The 20,517-nt window shown below is 39.2% G+C and overlaps 4 protein-coding genes across 4 annotated transcripts; all 4 read right to left on the reverse strand.

Annotated features, from left to right (window-relative positions):
- Positions 1–493: 493 nt before the first annotated feature.
- On the reverse strand, positions 494–10,053 carry LOC135202084 (uncharacterized). The gene is made up of 3 exons (XM_064231336.1): positions 9,706–10,053; positions 2,183–2,317; positions 494–1,771 (listed from the first exon to the last, which is right to left on the reverse strand). Exons 1-3 carry the CDS (start codon positions 10,025–10,027, stop codon positions 1,455–1,457), a joined length of 774 nt encoding a protein of 257 aa, XP_064087406.1. The 5' UTR covers positions 10,028–10,053; the 3' UTR covers positions 494–1,454.
- Positions 10,054–17,260: 7,207 nt separating this feature from the next.
- LOC135202195 (uncharacterized) lies at positions 17,261–17,722 on the reverse strand. The gene has a single exon (XM_064231451.1). It carries the CDS (start codon positions 17,720–17,722, stop codon positions 17,261–17,263), a length of 462 nt encoding a protein of 153 aa, XP_064087521.1.
- A 53-nt stretch (positions 17,723–17,775) lies between these two features.
- On the reverse strand, positions 17,776–18,192 carry LOC135202196 (uncharacterized). The gene has a single exon (XM_064231452.1). The coding sequence runs from the start codon at positions 18,190–18,192 to the stop codon at positions 17,776–17,778; it is 417 nt and encodes a 138-aa protein (XP_064087522.1).
- Positions 18,193–19,594: 1,402 nt separating this feature from the next.
- Positions 19,595–20,104, reverse strand: LOC135202197 (uncharacterized). The gene has a single exon (XM_064231453.1). The coding sequence runs from the start codon at positions 20,102–20,104 to the stop codon at positions 19,595–19,597; it is 510 nt and encodes a 169-aa protein (XP_064087523.1).
- Between the last annotated feature and the right edge of the window lie 413 nt (positions 20,105–20,517).

The following is a 20,517-nucleotide window of genomic DNA, read 5'->3' on the forward strand; positions in this document are numbered from 1 at the left end:
AAATTGCACTGAGATTCATTCAGAAGGTGTAATCATTGACATCATTGCGTAATGTTGAATGAAAGGGCACATCTGCTGCATGATTTTGAAATGGTTGTGACATCTCTTCACCTGAAAGGCCTCAGAAACGCAAAGTGAGCTAATACTATAGAAAAAGATATTGAAAAAGTGTATTTTTGGCATAAAATTAATAGTAATTAACTGACCCTGCAGAAATGAAATGAAAAATATTTTTGGTATAAAGGTAATAATAAAATAAACATATTTCGTTATATAACGAAATATATAACGAAATAAAGAAAATATATAACGAAAATGAATATATAATTAAATATTAGACTATTCCATCCAATTATTTATTAGTATTAACTTTTTATTTATTTTGGACAACATTTCCCTAACGGCCTAGGGAATGCTAGATAAACAATATATTTTTTAAGTCTTGTTTAATAAATCTCAACAGAAAATATATCTATACTTGTTTAATAAATCTCAACACAGAAAATATATCTTTATACTATGTACTATATGCAAAGGTGAAAATATATATATGCAATTTCTCTGGCTTATCACTTCTCTTCAGGTACTCATAAGGCACATTTAACATAGGTTAAGGTGGTCTGAGATAAGTACAGTACTACATACAGTGACTCACATTATGAAATAAATGTCACCTAGATACAAGTAAGTTATGAAATAAATGAATTTGATGTTCACATTACCTAGATACAAACAGTGTACTGTATCACTGAATGACCCTTAATAGCAATATCAGTGTATTACATAGTACATTATCTGCAGGAAAGAAATAATACACTAAAGATAAATAAGAAAACAAGCATTATAGCCACAATTGAGAAATAACATGAAATAGCATTGTAATTAGAAAAAAAAATGTACTATAAAAAAATACTTACAATAAGGTAGAGGTAACTGAGATCACAGAGGTGTCATTTTATACTATTATAAATAATAAAACATGCATTATAGACACATTAGAGAAATAACATGAAATAGCATTGTAAATAAACAAAAACTACTAAACTTATCACAATAACACGAGATCACAAGTACCACAATATAATGGAGGAAAAATAAAAAAATAATAGCATTGTAAATAAACAAAAACTACTAAACTTATCACAATAACACGAGATCACAAGTACCACAATATAATGGAGGAAAAATAAAAAAATAAACCTCATTAAATACTGGAGTGGTTAGCTTAAGACAATGAGGTAGTATATCACATTACTGTTAAAAAAAACTTACAAAATACTAATCTCAATAATGAAGAGGTATATGATATTTATCACCTTAGGGGCACCCATGGTATAGGAACATATAGGGCATGGTTTGAAAAAAAAATAGATTTTACTACTGTATAGACTATATTACAAGTACTACCACTTTAAAAAAAAATAAAAAAATTAGCAAAATGTTTCTTAAGGATATCAAGTCATTGTTACCATGCTGTCAGCTATTACCCTTACACTTTCATTTAATTCGTTTTGATTAAACAATATATCCTGAAAAATATCAGAAACGTCAGGGCGGCTTGGCTCCTCTCTCCGCACATACTGGTGTTCTTCAATAATTGATATTGGGATATCATCCGCGACGAACACTTCTGCAGAGCCATCATCAATATCAAACTCAAAGAGTTGTGCATCTGCAATGCTGTGAAATGCTGACATGTGCTTGCTAGCAACAGCCGAGGTGGTAGCAGCTGAAGTACTACATCCAGCTTTCCATACAGAAAAGGCTGAACCTGAAAGATTTAAGAGCAATAAGTTATTTTTTATGGCACATTTATATATAAATGCATAGACATTAATTTTAAATACTGCATTAATAATTGCAATGTTTTTTTCTAAACCAAACCTCTTCCTGCTGTATCAAATAAATAAATCATCTGCTATGACATGATATATGATGAATTACTGTCATATTTAATTCAGTACCAGTGATTACTTATGTATGTGGCTTGTGGGGACCCCAAAATGTCGGGGCACTGGGGCAGCTGCCCCACTTGCCCCATGGTAAATCTAGCACTGCTAACTGGTATTCACTTGAGGCTTGACCTATCTTACATTACTAGTAGACGTTACAATTGATACTCTTACTGTCTAAGACTGAGATATACAGATTTAATACAGCATACTGTGAAGTGCTTTCTAACCTGCAGAAGGTGAAGCTGGGTCCTCACTGTCATCAATATCTGCCAACCCCTCAACTGCTTCTTGCTCCAGTAGGCCCAATCCTACCAAAGCTTCCCCTGAAGGTTTCAGAGCTAAAATTTCATGAGGACCACCACCTAAAAAGATAATAATACAGAAATTAGCTACTGCAATAACTCTGGAAAAGAAACATCAATGTAATTGTGTAATTATTGACAGTAATTATGATCAATCACTTCCCACATCTCTAACCTCATCAAAAGAAAAGAAAAAATGACACTGATACCACAGATAGAGTACATAACAATCTACCCATGTGTAAAGGAATATTGATTATTGAATGTAAAATTGAAGAAAAGGTTGAAAATTGATATTTGCATAGAAAAAAAGTGTGTACACTAGAACAGATGGCAGTAGCGCTTGGCGTAGGCGGTAGTCGCCAAGGATAATGTACCGAAACAATGATATTTGGTCCATGGATGTCTAGCGTGAGTCTGGTATATAAAGGCCAAAACGACGATTTTCGTTGGAGCTGAAACAAACAAGTGATTATAATAGTGTATCAAGTTTGAGGAATATATGGTAATGTATTGTTATCCATTTGGGACGTTTTCTTATGTGATGTAACGTTGGTTGCCACTAACTTTTTGATGTTACAGTGAATTATATGTTCTGTTGATGTAAGCTTTGTGACTTGGGTATTATACTGTAAAATGCAGTGATTAGTAGTCTTGATGAAGTGCTGTATAGCGAGTCTTTGCTTTTGTGTAAAGCGTCCGTAATTTGTTTAATGTTCTGTTTGTGACTTTAATTTCCTTACTAGTTGTTATTAAAGTACATTTTAAGTTATAGTGGTTGTCAACTGTTTCCTGATATATTTTCCTCGTAAATCCTTACCATAGAGAGAGATTTTTTTTTTTTATGTTACATGGGGGCCTGTCGAACGAAACCCGAACGTATCCCTACTCATTCTTTGCTCATTCTGTCGAACGAAACCCGAACGTATCCCTACTCAGTTTTTGCTCATTCTATCGAACGAAACCCGAACGTATCCTTATTAATTGTTGCTTTATTCATGTCGAGTGTATTCGACCATAACTTGCGGTATCCCTACTGTTAATTGCTTTTCAGTACTTCCATGTACTTTAGAGAGGGGGGAGAGTTGTGATAGTGTTAGTGCTATATTTGTCTTGCTGTGTTATTTTGAGCAGGTTATTAAAGATGTTTGATTTGAAAGATTTCATACGTAGTCCTAGTGGTGAAAAGTTAGAAGGTATAACTAAAATAGATGGATTGTTCTAGCTAGGTAATATAATGTAGAAGTATCAGAATCTGCAAGGAAGCAAGAAATCTCAAATAAAGTAAGTGAGGCGCTAATGACTTTAGGCATTTTGTCTGATAAGGAAGGGTTGTTACTAATGAGTTGGGAAGGGCAAGAAACTGATAGCCAGCAAAGCGCAAGTGAGAATAATACAGAGGGTAGTGCAAGTGAAGAGGAAGGTGCCAAAGCCGTACGTGAAAAAACCAAGTCACGCAAGGTTAAACCAAAAAAGTCCAAACTTGTTTATGAAGGGATGAGTGTTGAGCAGATGCAGATTCATTTGCAAATAGTTAGATTGGAGAATGAGAGAGCTGTTGAGCTAAAGAAGGTAGAAGCTGAAGTTGAGCAAAAGAAGGTAGAAGCTGAAGTTGAGCAAAAAGAGGATAGAGCTAGAGATGAAGAAACTTGAAGTAGAAGAAAAGTCCAGAGAAATACCAAAATCTTTTAGAATAGACAATGCAGTAAAAAGTGTACCAATTTTTGTTGAAAATGAAGTGGATGCATTTTTTTTACAATTTGAGAAAGTGGCAGAACAGCGTGAATGGCCGAGAACGTCATGAGCACGTTGGTTCAAACCTCCTTTCGAGGAAAGGCTAGGGAAGTATTTGCTGCCTTATCTTTAGATGATTCTAAGGATTATGAGAGAGTTAAATCTGAAGTTTTGAAGGCTTATGAATGGGTGCCAGAGAGGTATAGAGAGAAGTTCAGAAGCTGGATAAAAAGAGACAGTCGTACTCATATGGAGTATGCACGGGAACAACGCCTGTGGTATGATAGGTGGATGAATGCCCGAGAAGTTAATGGTGATTTCGGTAAACTTCAGGAACTTATTTTGCTTGAGCAGTTCAAGGATGGTATTAATCCACTTATTAAAACATATTTGGATGAACGTGATGTAGATAATGTGGATGAAGCCACTAGATTGTCTGATAATTATGCATTGACCCATAAGCTATATAATACTGACGTCACTCCTAAAATTGGAAGGAGCAGAGTTTGGGAAGAGCAGCAAAATTACAAGGCACAAGGTAAGACTACGAGTTCACAGGTATCATCTCGTGGAGTCTATAATAAATCCTTTAATAGAGGTGGTAGAGGGGCAAGTCAAAATAATTCTGGTCCTAGTGTTAGTGCTGGAAAAGCAGGATACAGTGTAAAATGATCAGTTTACACTAGTTACCAAAATTTAGGCGAAAATTTTAGAGATTTTGTATGTTTCAGTTGTGGCAAACCAGAACACATCAGTAGGAGTTGTCCACATCGCACAATAAACCGTCCAATTCAAGTGGGTAAATAAAGTTAAAGATAAACCTGTACATTTTAAGGATGATCATAAACCTGAAAATACCATTGCATTGTTGAATCAACCACAAGCATGTGTGACAGAGATCCTTGTTTGTTTGCTTCTCCCCTTAGGCCAGGTAAGAGGTATTGTAACGATAGCATAGACAGTATAATATATGTGATGTTGATGAGAATATAGGTTACAAAATAGGTAACAATGATGTTCAAAATGTTAGTAATGTTGGTTGTATTGAGGATATTGTAAAAGGAAATGGAGTGAGACTACCTGAAGAGAAGTCCACATCCAAAGGTACTGAATTGTATGAACCTTTTATGGAGATGGTTGGTTACACCTCCCTTGTGTTGAAAAAAGGAAAGTAAGGTGGTTAAGAGATACCGGAGCGGTACAGTCTGTAATGATAAAAAAATATGTATGACCAGTGGAAGGATACTGGAGAGTATGTACTTCTGCGTGGGTTTGGACCTGAGTTTTCAGCTCCATTAGTAGAAGTAAGGTTAGAAACTCCGTTAATTTCGGGATATGTAAAATTGCTTTGGTGAGAGAAATCCCAGTGTCAGGAGTAGAGTAATTCTGGAAAATGATGTATGTGGAGACAAAGTTTTTGGTAGCAGTAATCCAATTTTGACAGATAAACCCTTTAATTCTTCATTTATTACAGAAGTTGAATGTACATTTCCAAACTTATTTCCTGCTTGTGCAGTTACTACAAGAAGTAAGAGTGCCGAAGGAAAGGTAAATGATGACGACGGTTTGGATTTACAAAACTTGTTTAAAGATAGTCGGAAACACTACAAGTAAGTAAAGTCAGTACTCCTTTGCGAATGCTGAAAGTTAATAAGGAAGAATTTGTTAAATCTCAAATTGAAGATGATAATTTGAAGGTAATAAGAGATAATGCCCTTGTTGATATAAATGATATCGAGAAGCAAGTGTTACTTTTTAAAGGATGGAATCCTAATGAGGAAGTTCAAGAGTAGAAATGTTAATGATGTTGTAGAACAAGTGGTCATTCCAAGTAGTTATAGGAATTTTGTTTCTAGGTATTGCTCATGACTGTTAGTTATTCTGGTCATTTAGGTATAAACAAAACCTATGAGAAATTATTAAGGTATTTTTTTTGGCCTAAGATGCAGAAAGATTGTAGTGAATATTGTAAAAATTGTGATTTATGTCAAAAAGTAGGTAAAGCTCAACATGACCCTAAGGTGATGCCATTGCAACCCATTGAAGTTCCAGGAGAACCCTTTGAGAAACTGGTTTGGATTGTGTAGGACCTCTGCCTAGGTCTAGCAAAGGTAACGAGTATTTGCTGACAATTATGTGTAGTGCTACCAGATTTCCAGAGGCTATTCCTTTAAGAACAGTGAGTGCTGATAATATAATTGAAGCGCTTAACAAGTTCTTCTCGCTGGTAGGTTTGCCAAAAGAAGTTCAAACCGACCAAGGAAACCAACTTTACGTCTAGAAAGTTTACCTCATTTTTAGCCTGTCAGAATATTAAGCATTGTTTATCGTCTCCTTATCACCCACAGAGCCAAGGAGTGGTCGAACGATTTCATCGAACCTTCAAAACCATGCTTCGCACGTACTGTTGTGAAAATGAAAAGGAATGGGATGTCTACATACCAATGTTGCTATTTGCCGTTCGTGATAGCGTACAGTCATCGTTGGGTTATTCTCCTTTTCAGTTAGTATATGTCCATCAGGTAAGGTCACCCCCCATGGAGGTGATAAAGAATCAGTTGATTTCAGATGAGAAGGATCTAGCACGTTACAAGAAATGAAAGAAAAAATAAAGAAAATATGGAAAGTAGCACATGAGAATCTTAAAGTAGTACAAGAAGAGATGAAAAGAAATTACGACAAAAAGGCTGCAAAACGTGAACTCGACATAGGAGATAAGGTTCTAGTGTATCTCCCTACAGCTGGTAAGGTTTTTAACCAGAAGTATATAGGACCTTGCACGGTGAAGGAAAAAGTAAGTGATGTTAATTATCGAATTCAATTTCCTACAGGACGGAGGAAAGTTAAAACTTTCCATATTAACAAATTAAAGAAGTATAACGAATCCAGTGGAGTGTTGTCAATTGCAAAAGAGGATGATGAAAAAGACGTTGAAGAAGAAATTGAACTTAGATTAAAAAATACAGATTATTTGAGTGATGATGAAAAATTTGGGAAGTTATGTATTCATTTATCTGATGAACAGCAGCATGATTTTAAAGTGCTAATTCAAAACTTTCAGATCTATTTTCAGACCATCCTAAAAGGATAAAAGGAGTACAACATAAAATCAGGTGAGAGAAGAGACTCAATAAGTCAGCGTCCATACAGAATGTCGCCGAGGCAACAACAACAGTTAAAGACCGAAGTTGCTTATTTACTGAAACACGGACTAGCAGAGGAAAGCCATAGTGAATGGGCTAGCCCATGTATTCTAGTCGACAAACCTGACGGAAGTGCAAGAATGTGTACAGACTATCGAAAGGTAAATAATGTAACTATAAAAGATTCATATCCTATGCCCAGAGTAGAAGATATAATTGATAATGTAGCAAAGTTTCCTTTTTTAAGTAAAATTGATTTATTGAAAGGATACTATCAAATTGAGTTAGACAAAAACAGCAGGGATATTGCTGCATTTGTTACACCCCATGGACTTATAATTAGTATAGGTAATGCCATTTGGTTTATGTAATGCACCTCTGACATTCCAACGTCAGATGAATTATATCTTGAAGGATCTCGAAGGTGTATTTGTTTATTTGGATGACATTATCATAGTTGGAGAAACCTGGGAAGATCACATTAAAAAAGTATATGATGTTTTTAAGAGGTTATTAGAATTTAAGGTTTCGATAAACCTTGCCAAATGTGAATTTGGAAAAACTACTGTTCAATATTTAGGACATGAAATAGGAAGTGGCCAAGTGAAACCTGTTGATTGTCATATTGAGGTCATAAAGAATTGACCCTCCCTACATCTAAACGTGGAGTGATGAAATTTTTGGGAACAGTGGGTATTACAGGAAATTTTGTAAGAACTTTTCAGATGTAGCCTACCCATTAACAGAGTTGCTGAAAAAGGATGTGAAGTTTGTGTGGTCAAAGGAATGTGACGATGCCTTTAATAAACTTAAGCTCATGTTAATGTCTAAGCCAGTACTGAAATCCCCAAGAACTTTAATCCTAGCATTCAAGTTACAGGTAGACTCCAGTGAAGTAGGAGCTGGCAGTGTATTATTACAGGAACATAATGGTGTTTTACACCCTGTATCTTACTTTTCAAAGAAATATAATAGCCACCAGTTAAATCACAGTATTGTTGAAAAAGAAGCTTTAAGTTTAATTTTGAGTTTAATGCACTTTGAGATATACTTGCTTAACAGTAACTTTGAAATAGACGTATATACTGATAATAACCCTTTAACCTTTATTAATAAATGTAAGCACAACAATAAGAGAATTTTAAGATGGTCTTTATTTTTGCAACCATTCAAACTAAATATTCACCATATAGCAGACAAGAAAATGTCATTGCAGATTCTCTCTCTAGATCTGTTGATTATTTAAAGGAAAGTGCTTGTTACCACGACGTGGCAGTCTCCGACAGTTGCTAAATGGAAGTAGCTAATGTTTAAGACTGTAAGAGTGAAAATTCAGCATGGACTGAGGAGAGAGCCGCTGAGTTAAAAAGGGGGGGAATGTAAAGGAATATTGATTTATTGATGTAAAATTGAAGAAAAGGTTGAAAATTGATATTTGCATAGAAAAAAGTGTGTACACTAGACAACAGATGGCAGTAGCGCTTGGCGTAGGCGGTAGTCGCCAAGGATAATGTACCGAAACAATGATATTTGGTCCATGGATGTCTAGCGTGAGTCTGGTATATAAAGGCCAAAACGACGATTTTCGTTGGAGCTGAAACAAACAAGTGATTATAATAGTGTATCAAGTTTTGAGGAATATATGGTAATGTATTGTTTATCCATGGGGACGTTTTCTTGTGTGATGTAACGTTGGTTGCCACTAACTTTTTGATGTTACAGTGAATTATATGTTCTGTTGATGTAAAGCTTTGTGACTTGGGTATTATACTGTAAATGCAGTGATTAGTGATTAGTAGTCTTGATGAAGTGCTGTATAGCGAGTCTTTGCTTTTGTGTAAAGCGTCCGTAATTTGTTTAATGTTCTGTTTGTGACTTTAATTTGCCTTACTAGTTGTTATTAAAGTACATTTTAAGTTATAGTGAGTTGTCACTGTTTCCTGATATATTTTCCTCGTAAATCCTTACCATAGAGAGAGATTTTTTTTTTTTTTTTATGTTACACCATGTCACAACTAAGCATGGTTAGGTTAGCTTAAGGTTAGGCTAGGTTAAGAATCTGTCTTGTTGACATGACCTTTTTAACAATACGGACCTTTTTCATCCTTTTTGAACAGGCCCCATGCTTGTGTGGGACTGCTATTCTTCAAAAGCTCCCTAACTTTACACCCTAACCTAACCTAAGATTAAGTGGTTAACATTAATTTACAGCAGAAATGCTATACAAGAAAAATGTCTTAGAATTGAGTAAAATATATATATAAAAAAATTATTTGGTTAGGCAAGGCATATTGGCAACTTATGTAATAATACACAGGCCTAGGCATATCAGCTTAAGCTAAAATATTTATTTCCAAGCAATATCATAGGATACTTTTGCATAGCCAAACATATACTAGGCATGTATCGTAACTAGCATGAAGTTAATACTTAGTACAACATAAGCCACGGCCTAGCCAAAACTCGCTTCAATCTAGGTACCTAGCCTATGTATGGAAATTAGTCTATGCTACCTATATTAGGCTAACTTAAGCTAGTAGCCTATCTCTGGGCTATGTCAGAAAATCTTACCTGTCTTCTTCATTTTAGTTGTATGTTGGGCCATTTTCTTTATCTCATCGGAGCGATAATCCTTGAATTTTTTTCTAACATCCTTCCAAAGTCTTTGGATGGGGCTAACACTTCCCATTGCTGCTGTCACCTCTTGCCATGCAGCATCTCTCAAATTCCTTGTCAAACCCATCTCTGAGAAGCTTCCAACTATTACCGCCTTCCTTTTTGCTACTTCTGTCACCATTATATACAACTCTGCTTCAGTGAAGGGAGGTTGCTTCCTTTTCTTAGCCACAGGGTCCATCGTATCACTCTCTGACACTCTTAAACAGTCTGCCATCAACAATCAGCTGATATGCTGCAGTATCGTGATTGGTTCTTATTATTCTCTAGGTACGCTATGCTACGGGCGATGTGATTGGCTGGATTATCCAAAGGCGCCATTGACAAAAAGGCAGCCTTTTCGTGCAAAGGCACGTCAAAGGCACCTTTGAAAATCTTTGTGTATACGATTCCGCCTTCGTCAAAAGGCTCCTTGGGCGAGCCTCTGTGAAAGGCGCCTTTTGTCAAAAGGCACCTTTGCGTAAGGCTTGTTTTGAGTATCCGGCCCCTGATTACGTTTGTAAAATACTGTATTGCCCGTTGCATGTGACCTCGATGAAGCCACAACAGGCAAGAATGACCTCATCACGGCCCTCCTATATTGAGGACGACCTCGAGAGGCTACAACAGGCAGGGGTTTCCTCGTCATGGCCTTTCAAATGAGGACTACCTCGAAGAAGTCGTAACGGGCAAGGATTACCTTATCACAGCTCACCCAGAATGAGGACTACCTCGACGATGTTCTCCCAGGAGAGAATGAGGAGCGCCTGCCGATTCGTTGGGCACGAGTACTTTCTGCTAGAGAATCGGCGGACGAATACAAACAAGATGGCGGCCGTTTGTTTTGGCGCTAGTTTTGAAAACCTGTGTAGTGTTAGAAAACCCGAAAACCTAAAAAAAACTGTAATGGGGGACCCTATTGGGAACCGGGGTTTTTGGGTGGGGGGAGAACACACGAGTTTTGGTTAAAAGTAAATGAAAACGGTAAGGGGGGACCTACTGGAAAACCGGGGTTTTTTGGGTGGGGGGAGACGTAGACGACGACAATGAACAAGGAAAACCACGAAACCCTAGCAGACGGAACCCGTGGCCAACTAAACTGTAGCAGCTCCTCCCCATACTCAGTTTAGTTGGCCACGTTTAACGTCTACTAGTTAATCGGTTCATGAGATGTGTGGCCTAGGTTACTAAACTGTCCCCCTACTCAACATTCGTAGACCGAACATATGGGCTATTAGCCTAATAGAACGTTCATGCATGAAATGTGGTACATGGCCAACTGAACTGATCGTAACCAAACGAACCAACCAAACCAAACTTAGGACAGGTGTCCTTACACTGTTTTCATTGGCCTACTTTTGAAAAAAAGAGAAAGATGCGGAAATCCACGAAACGGGTGTGGTTGACCCCCTACTCTGCATTCGTAGACCGAACATAGCCTAAGCAAAGGTTTTTGCACAAGATGCATAGAAAAAAAAAAGGCGCAGGTACCTAACTAAAAATGACCGTAACGAAACGAACCGACCTAAGCAGAGTTAGAGCGGGTGGACTAACACTGTTTTCGTTGGCCTACTTTGAGTAAAAATAAATAATCTTGAATCGATCAAGCTCGTATGTTCTGGCAAGAAAAATATGCATCAGTAACGCTGCATTTTAAAGATTCTTGGCAGGCTCGACATGTTTCGGCAAGGGGTAATATTGTGCTGCGCGCGCTTGCTCGTATGTTCTGGCAAGAAAAATATGCATCAGTAAGGCCGTAGCGGAACGGCGCTTCGCGCCTTTTCCGCATTTTTAAAGATTCTTGGCAGGCTCGACATGTTTCGGCAAGAGGTAATATTGCGCTGCGCGCGCTTACCACAGGGGTCAGTAATATTCTTTGCAAGCTCGTATGTTCTGGCAAGAAAAAAAAAAAAAGTATAAAACCGGACTTACCTTTGTTGGGTTGGAAATCGGAAATCGGCAGACAAGTCGGACGGGTAGAACTAAAGCTGGAAATTGGAATCGTCAGACAATTCGGACGGTTCGAACCTTCCTCTCTTCGGAGCTGGATGGAGTGATTTTGGCGGGATCGGGCCGGATGAAATTGGGGGAAGAAACACTCGTGTTTTGAACGGATCCGTTTGGGTGGAGCGATCTATCAATGATTGTTGCGTTTCAGTGGAATTAGACCGCATTTTGACGGGTGTTGAAACTACTCTATTTAATGGATATGCACGTTTAACTAATTCTAAAAATGCTTTAAAAGGACAATCTACATTTGAAAGGTAACGCTTCTTAATGCAATACAATGGAAAAATATTGACTTGAAATAATATTTTAATGCGTAACCTGTAACCACTTCCTAGGCAAAACATTTCGTTTCAAGACCCGCCATGTGGATTCTATCGTGTTTGTGTGTATGCGTTTATCATCGGGATCAACAAAATGTAGTGAATGATTTACGTTAAGGTGTGTTTTGAAATGCTGACTTAAAGTGTGGTATGATTTCCAACAATCTGAAATTACGGTTGACTCTGGATGAATGTTTTCAATTAAAATTGGGAGGAGTGTTTCTACAGATCTATCGGGAACAACTTGAAAGAACGTGTCCTTTGTTTCGCGATCAATCCCGCCAAGGACCCAACAACCATCGACACGTCTACCTTTATGGAATTTTCTCTTCCCAAATTTGGATTCGTCAATTTCCATGATGTGTCCTGGCCCCCCGATTTTCCGGTTGTCCTGCACCAAAATCTCAATACAAACTTCCCGGCAGAAATTGTACCAATCGACTATGGTATGGTCGGAACCTATACCCAGAGTCATCCGTACATATGTCTGGGGAAGTTCCTAAATCCAGCAATGGATCAAGCCCAAAATAGTCTTGTAGGATAGGTGTGACCCAGAGAAGAAGGAGCCAGTCCGAATTGCTTTCAGTTTCCGACATCTTCGAACGTTACACCGCCACTGGAATGTTTTGCCATGCTTGATCAGGGCGAATGTGCCTTCATCACACTTAACACACTGACCGCTGAAATCGCCAATAAGGCCACTTTTCTTTAAAAATATTAACAATGACCTTTCGTCATCACATAATAGCATTAAATGAATTAAAGAGACCGGATTGACCGCAGCAAACTGTTCGTGAGTGGGATAGCGCGAGGTTGCGGGAGGGCACGAGGATGAAGCCATGTCGGGAAGGACAGCAAGAAGCGACAGGGAAGGTCGCATGGCTTCTTGGGTCGGGCTCGGGGTCGCGCATCGGGGCACACGAGGTCGTCAGCTGTTTCGGGTGGAACTACTTACCTTGGCGGAGGGATTGGCGGCCCGGACAGAAGGGGTTACGAGGCCTGCCCGATGAATATGCAGACTACTCGAGAATGACCTCGGCGAGGCCTTCTCGAACAAGCAAAATTCTTGGCAGAAAAAGCTTAATATAATTGTGGGAAATTTGTTTCGCTCAGTGGGAAGATCGAAGGAATATACTCTACAAAATTACGAGGGTAATTCCTTCCACTGAGTGTTCTCTAGTAGTAATTTAGTAAATGGTATAAAACGGGCTGTTAAGCACACAATTCTTCCGTGCGCCTAACGTGTTTTCAGACTTGTGCCAGAAAATCCAAAGGATTGATAATTGCTTGGTAAGCTTAAGTAGGCTAGTTAAATTCAGGTAAAAGTTAATCAGTAAATGCATTTAATCTAAATAGGACTATGAATAAATCAAACCAAGGCCATAAAATTCCCAGGGTAGTTCAGTTTGGTCCCAGAATTCTATTAAGTTAAAGTAAAATTAAAGTAAACTAATCCCGAATAGTAATGCTAATTAACAGACAGACCTAATTTCGACTAAATTTATTACTATGCCCATATAATTATATAAGCCTTTGTAAAATTATTCAATCTGAGTCTATGCCTAATTAATTCTCACAAACTCCAATATTACAATAGCCTAACTATGTAAAAGGGCTAAAATTTAGTCAAAGGTAAAGAAAACAGTGTATTACGTCTTGAATAAGTAAGTTAAGTTAAATACGTAAGTTAAACATTAAAAGACGCAAACCGCTTCCTACCGAAAAGTCCGTTGGCTCAAATCAGCCGTCCAATAATGGCGGTCTAGTCTTTGTGGAAAATTAGTATTTTGACCTACCTTCAAGTTAACCCAGTTTGGACACACACCTCTTAATTCACGTGTAAAACTAAAACAAATCCTATATATTTAATCAGCAAACCCAGCGACCTCTAATCGCATTCGTGGAAATAAATTGGTACGTTGATAAGAAATGTTATTCCACTTACCGAATTTTCCGTCGACCGATCAGTGACGAAGGCTGTAAAAGTTTTGGTTGCAGATAAGGATTTCGGATAGGATGAGGTTTTTAGGATAGGTACAAAACAGGAAAGGAGATCATACAAACCAATTATTTAAAGGGTTATGAATTTCTAAACCCTACACAACGTAAATTAAACTTAAAAGGCGAAGTCGCCGACCTAGTTGTCGCCTTCTTCGCTCGCCGTCCTTTTGAACAAGCCCAAAAAACCCGCGCCCGACCTAAGCCTACCCTTGAAAAGGCCTATGTCAGGTCAATGGTTCTTATCACTCCCCAATCAATTAAATAATTTCTTAAATAATTTGAAGGGACAGTTAAATCTATTTATTAAATCTATCTATCAAATATTTTAAATGCTAAGTAAAGTTAATCAAGTTATTCAAAAATATAATATTAATTTTTCTGCAGAGCTTATACTAAAGAAAATGGGGTATAGTTACTTTGTAGCTCTTAGCAGTGACTTCGTTAAAGGTTAGAAAATGTATATGTACAAATAAATTTACAACATCCTCCCGGGGGAGATAACACAAAAAACACAGTTTGTGTTAGGTTAAACAGCTTCTTCATTAATCAACTGCTGTAAGAATCGCCTCGAGTTGGTGGCGGCTCTTCTCTTCGGTCTCTCTCTTGCTTGGATAGCCTTCAGAAATTTTGACTGTCTCCAAATTTTTCTCCGCAGCTTCCCTACAGTATACTATCCATCTGGCTTAGAGACCTCCAGCGGGTAAAGTTTGTCAACTGACCTAGTGTCTCTCCATTGCTGGTCTGTAGCTTCACAACTCTGACCAGTCCATCAGAGCTGGGCATCAGCTGAATGACCCTTGCCAATTTCCACATGCAACGAGGGGTGTCATTATGTACTAACACCACATCTCCTACTTTAATCTTGGTTTGGAACGGTTGGGTGGATCCTCGTTGAAATAGTGTCTATCTCTCAGGGACTGCAAGTATTCCTTCTCCCACTGTTCTTGGAATGCATGTATTACCTGAGATACAACTTGAATCTCTCATTACATTGTTTGTGGTCAAGCTCAAAATCTGGGTCATTCAGGTAGTCCCGGTCTATGGTAGTGGGTAACGAGTTTAACCGGTAGCCAAACAACAGGTGAGAGAAGGGGTAAGGGCATCGACGGTATCTGGAGATGTAGCATCCACATATGTCAGAGGTCTATTGTTAATACGACGCTCTATCTCAGTGACAATGGTATTCAGTTCGTCAGAATTAATCCTCTTCTTGAATATAGCTTTCTTTAGTGCTGATTTCACACTGCCAACCATCCTCTCATAGAAGCCTCCTTGATGGGGTGCCCTAGGTGTGATGAATGTCCATTTACAATTTTCCTTAGTCAGTGTGGACTGTACGTCTGTCCATCATACAAGGACTGAATCAAGGAAGAACCAGTTTTGAAGTTAGTGGCGTTGTCAGAAATCATTCGACGAGGGCAAGATCTTCGTGCAGTGAATCGCCTGAAGGAATTGAGAAAAGCAGTGCTGGTTAAGTCTTTACCACTTCCAGGTGACAAGCTCGTGTTGAGGTACAAGTGAATACGACTATGTAAACCTTGTCTAGTTCTTTAGTGGCTGGATTACAGATAAGAAATTATCCAGTCAAATCTACTCCGGTCACCTCAAAATGGCCGGAGACTGTTCACTCTGCAAGCCGGTAGGAGGTCGGCGGAGGAGGCCTGGCGCAATGCAGGTCCTTCCAGACGGTTACATAGGTGACACTTCGTTTTCATCTTCTTGACACACTGTCCTCAGTCTTGGTATCCAGTATTCTTCTCTCACCTTTGCAAATTGTGTCTTGGAACGCCTGCTGAAGAACATTTTCATGTGCTTGAATGACTATAAGTCCAGTCAAAGGAGAATTCGGAGGTAAAAGCAAAGGAAATTTACTGCTATATGGAAGGTGGTCCGCATTTTGTAGTCTCCCAGTGCATCGCAAAAGTCCATTCTCATCCAGGAACAAGCCTAGCTTTTAATTCTGGCTGGAATTTTGTGGGAATTCTTGTTAAGGTATGACAACTCCTCTGGGAAATACTGACTCTGTGTGAAGCCAATAAGAATTCGTAATGCTTCTGAGTACTGTACTTCGACATTTTCAGAGTTTACGGGTCCCGAGTTCTTAGTTTTACGATTCCCAATGGTACGTTTAAGGAGCCTAGTGAACTTAATTACTAGCTTAGTGACATTTATAAGTTTAGGAAGGGAAGCGAACCTACGGATCTCTATGGGACAAGTAGCTTCTTCACTGACAACTGTAGTTAAAACTTCTTCAGGTGTTTTCAGGTGGGTAGCATGTAGATACATCTGCCTGCTCTGGCCACATCTCTGGGTTCGGAGCCAACTTGGGCCATGGAACCAAATTTGACTTTTCTTAAACTGCCGCATGGAAATTCCTCTAGAGACAAGGTCTGCTGGGTTTCTCTTCACAGGTACATAGAGGTACCTCACTTCAGTGACCTGACTTATCTCATTCACCCTGTTGCGACATAGATGTTTTTAAAGATTTGTTGTTCTGAATCCAGTGTAGGGCAACTTTACTGTCAGATCATATGACTGTCAGTAATCTTGACACCATCAGTAGTGAAAACGGTTCTGAGGTAGTCAGCTATTTTGACTGCACTATAGTTGGCAGTCAGCTAAAGTTGTGGTATGCTTTTCTTTTTGAGAGGGGCGACTCTTGCTTTAGAGAAAACTAGGTTCGCACCTGCGTGTTGGTCCATCAAAATAGGCTGCAGCCCCATAGGCCTTCCTCACTAGCATCACAGAATACGTGAAGAGAGTAGTTGGTCCCTCTGTTGGCTGTGAAGCGTGGGAATTCCTGGTATGATACGTTCTCGAGGTCTTTCTTGATCTTCGACCACTCTTCTTGAAGTTCTGGTGGCAAAACATCATCCCGCCTTTTAGATAGTTTTCCAGATCTTCTGCATAAGAACTTTGGCTCGTACAATTATGGGAGCAAACAATCCTAGAGGGTCAAATACTTTTGAAAGGTTGCTCAAAAGTAGCCGTTTGGGTAAGTGGAGCTTCCTCAAAGGTAGGGGTTTATGCTTAAGTGGTCAGTCTTGTAGTTCCAATGAAGTCCTAGAACTTTGACAAGATCTGAGCCTTCTGTTGTTCCATCACCTTCTTGTTTTACCATTTCGTTGAAGGTTGGGTCATTACTGATCCATTCTCTTAAAGGCATTTCCGGCCATCTGGACAGGAGCTTCCTTTGCAACCTTGTAAAGGCTGTAGAGGCTGACTGTTGTTGGTAAGGAACCAATTAAGTTGTCCACATAAAATTTGGTCATGAGGAAACTAACTTCAGGTGAAGTGGGGTAGGTTTCAAAGTGATGTTGCAAGGTTGACTGGAGTAAAAAAGGCGAGCAGGTGGCTCCAAAGAGAACTGATCTAAACCTATAGGCTTGAAGGTCCTTTTCATTGTTAAGATCTTTTAGCCAAATGAAACGTGTATAATCACGATCCCTAGGTTGGAGACCTACCCGTAAGAAGGCTTTGCTGATGTCTGCCGATACCGCAAATGGGTCGAGACGGAATTTCAACAACAAGTCGGTTAAATGACTAGTCAAGGATGGGCCAGAGTATAAGCAATCATTCAGGCTAGGGGCCTGCTTGTCCATCCGGGCACTTGCATCAAATACAATACGAATGGGCGTTGTAAGTTTGAATCCTATTAATCACCAGGTAAATGGGGTAAATAATGGACATTTGTCCGGTTTTGGTCTTCTTCTGGCACTGTTTCAATGAAGCCGAGAGACAGTTGTTCTTTGATGATCTGGTCATAAATTTCCAGATACTTATTAGTTTGTTTCAGCTTGTGAATAGTACTGTTCAGTCTTTTCCTCGAGAGTGCTAAGTTGGTAGGGAGTTGTTTCTTATCGACTTTCCAGGGGAGAGATACCTCATATCGTCCTTCAACTATATTGATGGAATTCTTGAATTCTTCCAGTACAAATTTATCCTCAGGTGACATATCTTGATCAACGATTCCGACTGATTCTAGGGTCCAAAGCTGTTGGATGGGGTCTTCAGCAAATTTGCTATCAGACATCTCAAGTGGTATCTCTAGAGCAGCTTTGGGAAGGTTCATCAACTGCTAGTCTCATTACAGTTACAGAATGAGCACTGATATAAGGGGTTGGGGTATTAACTAGGCAGTTTACCAGCGACCAGATATCCTAAGGAGGACTCAATCAGGTTCACTCCGTTTGCTTGTGGAGAATGGATAAAGTCAAAGTAGTGATCTATGCCAACAAGCAGTTTCACCTGGTCAATCTGACTCTGACAAGTTAGGATCAGCTAGGGTGACATTCTGGCTCTTCAGTTCAGACACTATCTTACAGAGTCCACGAGGCCTAGCGCTCTGAGGTAGTTTAGGTATGACAATAGCCTTTAAAGTTACAAGGCTGTCATCGTTTACCCTGACAGGTACAGTGACCGTACTATATTTCTCTAGGTTCTTTGGTATCCCAGAACCCACTGATGCTCAGTTGGACAGGATTGTCCTCGTACAAGTTTACACTCTTCCACTGCCTCTTGTGTGATGAAGGTGCGTTGCGCCCAGAATCAAACAGTGATCTAAGTTCCTTGGTGTTGCCTGAGGGCGGACACACCACTTTCATTAAGGCGGTAGGGAGAATTCCACTTGTTTGTGACTTTAAGTCTTTGTCACTGTCATTGTCTCCACAATAGTTCACAGCGGAGACCTCAGTTGAGGAGTCAGGGCACAATGCTGAATGGTGTAGTCCAGTTTTACATGACAGACATTTGTGGAACTTCACAAGACAATCGGTTGTCTTATGGTTAGGTGAAGTGCATTTCACGCAACGATTTTGTGCGGTAAGTCTTGAAATGCGCTCTTGCGTGGTCTTGTAAATGTCACACTGGTAGGCTTTGTGTTCTGGTCTATCACAGAATACACAACTTTGAGTTCTAGCGGTCTTATTAGGTTGTCCTGGAGTAACAGAAATACTCAAATTCGTAACTTCGTTTTTCTTAGGGGTGTAAGAACTAACCTGAGTTTTGGTCTGATTACCTGGTCTATTGGAACTTTGGTTAGGCATGGGTTTTCTATGGAAGTAATCCTTGTTCTTATCCCTGGGTTCAAAATCCAAAGAAGACAAGGTCAGATTATCTTTCCTAGCCCCTCTCTAATATCTAGGAGTGAGGGGTAGTCCTGTCCACACTTGTTTTGGATTTGTTCTTTCACCTTGCCAGGTAGTTTTTGAAAAACTAGATTTCCAAGCGTCCAGGTACAGTGATCCGAATTAGGTTTGTTTCTTTCTATGCCTCTAACATATTGTTCAAGTTTAACCCAGAAGCCACGTAGTGAATCCAGATCTGCAGAAGGTTTAGGCAGGCCTGCTAGTTGACAAATTAGAGATGAGGTTATTTTCTCTGGATTAGCATAAGTTTTCTTCAACAGGTCAATGGCGTCTAAATAGTTTTCATTCGTGACAAGAATATTCTAATCAGAGTTAGAGCTTCACCCTTCAAACATCCTTCAGGTAATTAAATTTGTCAACAGCTCTCAAGTCTGGACGAGAGTGAACGTTAGACTCGAAAACATCCCAAAAAGGGGGCCATTCTCCATCGGTCCCTTCAAATTCCGGTAGTGATAAAGACGGCAACTTAACCTTATGCCATGGCCTAAACTCTGTTGCAATACTCCTCTGGGGTTTGGCTTCCATGCAAATGATTTTTAGTTTCTCCAAAACTTCAGTGCTCTCTGTGATGACTTGGTTGGCATGACGCCACTTTGCAGTGAGCTGTGTTCTATCAGGGTCTTGCTCAGAGAACCCTTCTTCTCCAAGTTGAACTAAGTACTTAAAGTTGAGTTCTTCATACTTCTTTATTTGAGACTCTAGCCTAAGACGATATGTCTCCAAGGTCGAGGACTCAACATCACTTGCCCTTTGAATCAAGTCCGCACCAGTTGTGCATAGATCCTTGCAGTTTTCCTCATAAAGTCGGAGGGAATATGCTAATTGTGTCTCAGACATTTTATGAGTTAAAAGGTAACAAGACAAAAAAAAATCCTTGGACACAACACAGGCCTTAAAACATCCCGCTGGGGATGCCAATCTTCCTTTGTGGGAAATTTGTTTCGCTCAGTGGGAAGATCGAAGGAATATACTCTACAAAATTACAAGGGTGGAATTCCTTCCACTGAGTCTCTAGTAGTAATTTAGTAAATGGTATAAAACGGGCTGTTAAGCACACAATTCTTCCGTGCGCCTAACGTGTTTTCAGACTTGTGCCAGAAAATCCAAAGGATTGATAATTGCTTGGTAAGCTTAAGTAGGCTAGTTAAATTCAGGTAAAAGTAATTCAGGTAAATGCAATTAATCTAAATAGGACTATGAATAAATCAAACCAAGGCCATAAAATTCCCAGGGTAGTTCAGTTTGGTCCC

Source organism: Macrobrachium nipponense, chromosome 30 (genome assembly GCF_015104395.2).
Source record: "Macrobrachium nipponense isolate FS-2020 chromosome 30, ASM1510439v2, whole genome shotgun sequence".
NCBI lineage: Eukaryota > Metazoa > Arthropoda > Malacostraca > Decapoda > Palaemonidae > Macrobrachium > Macrobrachium nipponense.

Coding starts and splice junctions, on each gene's coding strand:
- LOC135202084 (XM_064231336.1), bottom strand. CDS start 10,027: ATGGCAGACTGTTTAAGAGTGTCAGAGAGTGATACGATGGACCCTGTG. Junction 2,318..9,705: donor AACTAAAATGAAGAAGACAG/GTAAGATTTTCT, acceptor TTATCTTTTTAG/GTGGTGGTCCTCATGAAATT. Junction 1,772..2,182: donor CCCAGCTTCACCTTCTGCAG/GTTAGAAAGCAC, acceptor TAAATCTTTCAG/GTTCAGCCTTTTCTGTATGG.
- LOC135202195 (XM_064231451.1), bottom strand. CDS start 17,722: ATGGACAAGCAGGCCCCTAGCCTGAATGATTGCTTATACTCTGGCCCA.
- LOC135202196 (XM_064231452.1), bottom strand. CDS start 18,192: ATGAACCTTCCCAAAGCTGCTCTAGAGATACCACTTGAGATGTCTGAT.
- LOC135202197 (XM_064231453.1), bottom strand. CDS start 20,104: ATGTCTGAGACACAATTAGCATATTCCCTCCGACTTTATGAGGAAAAC.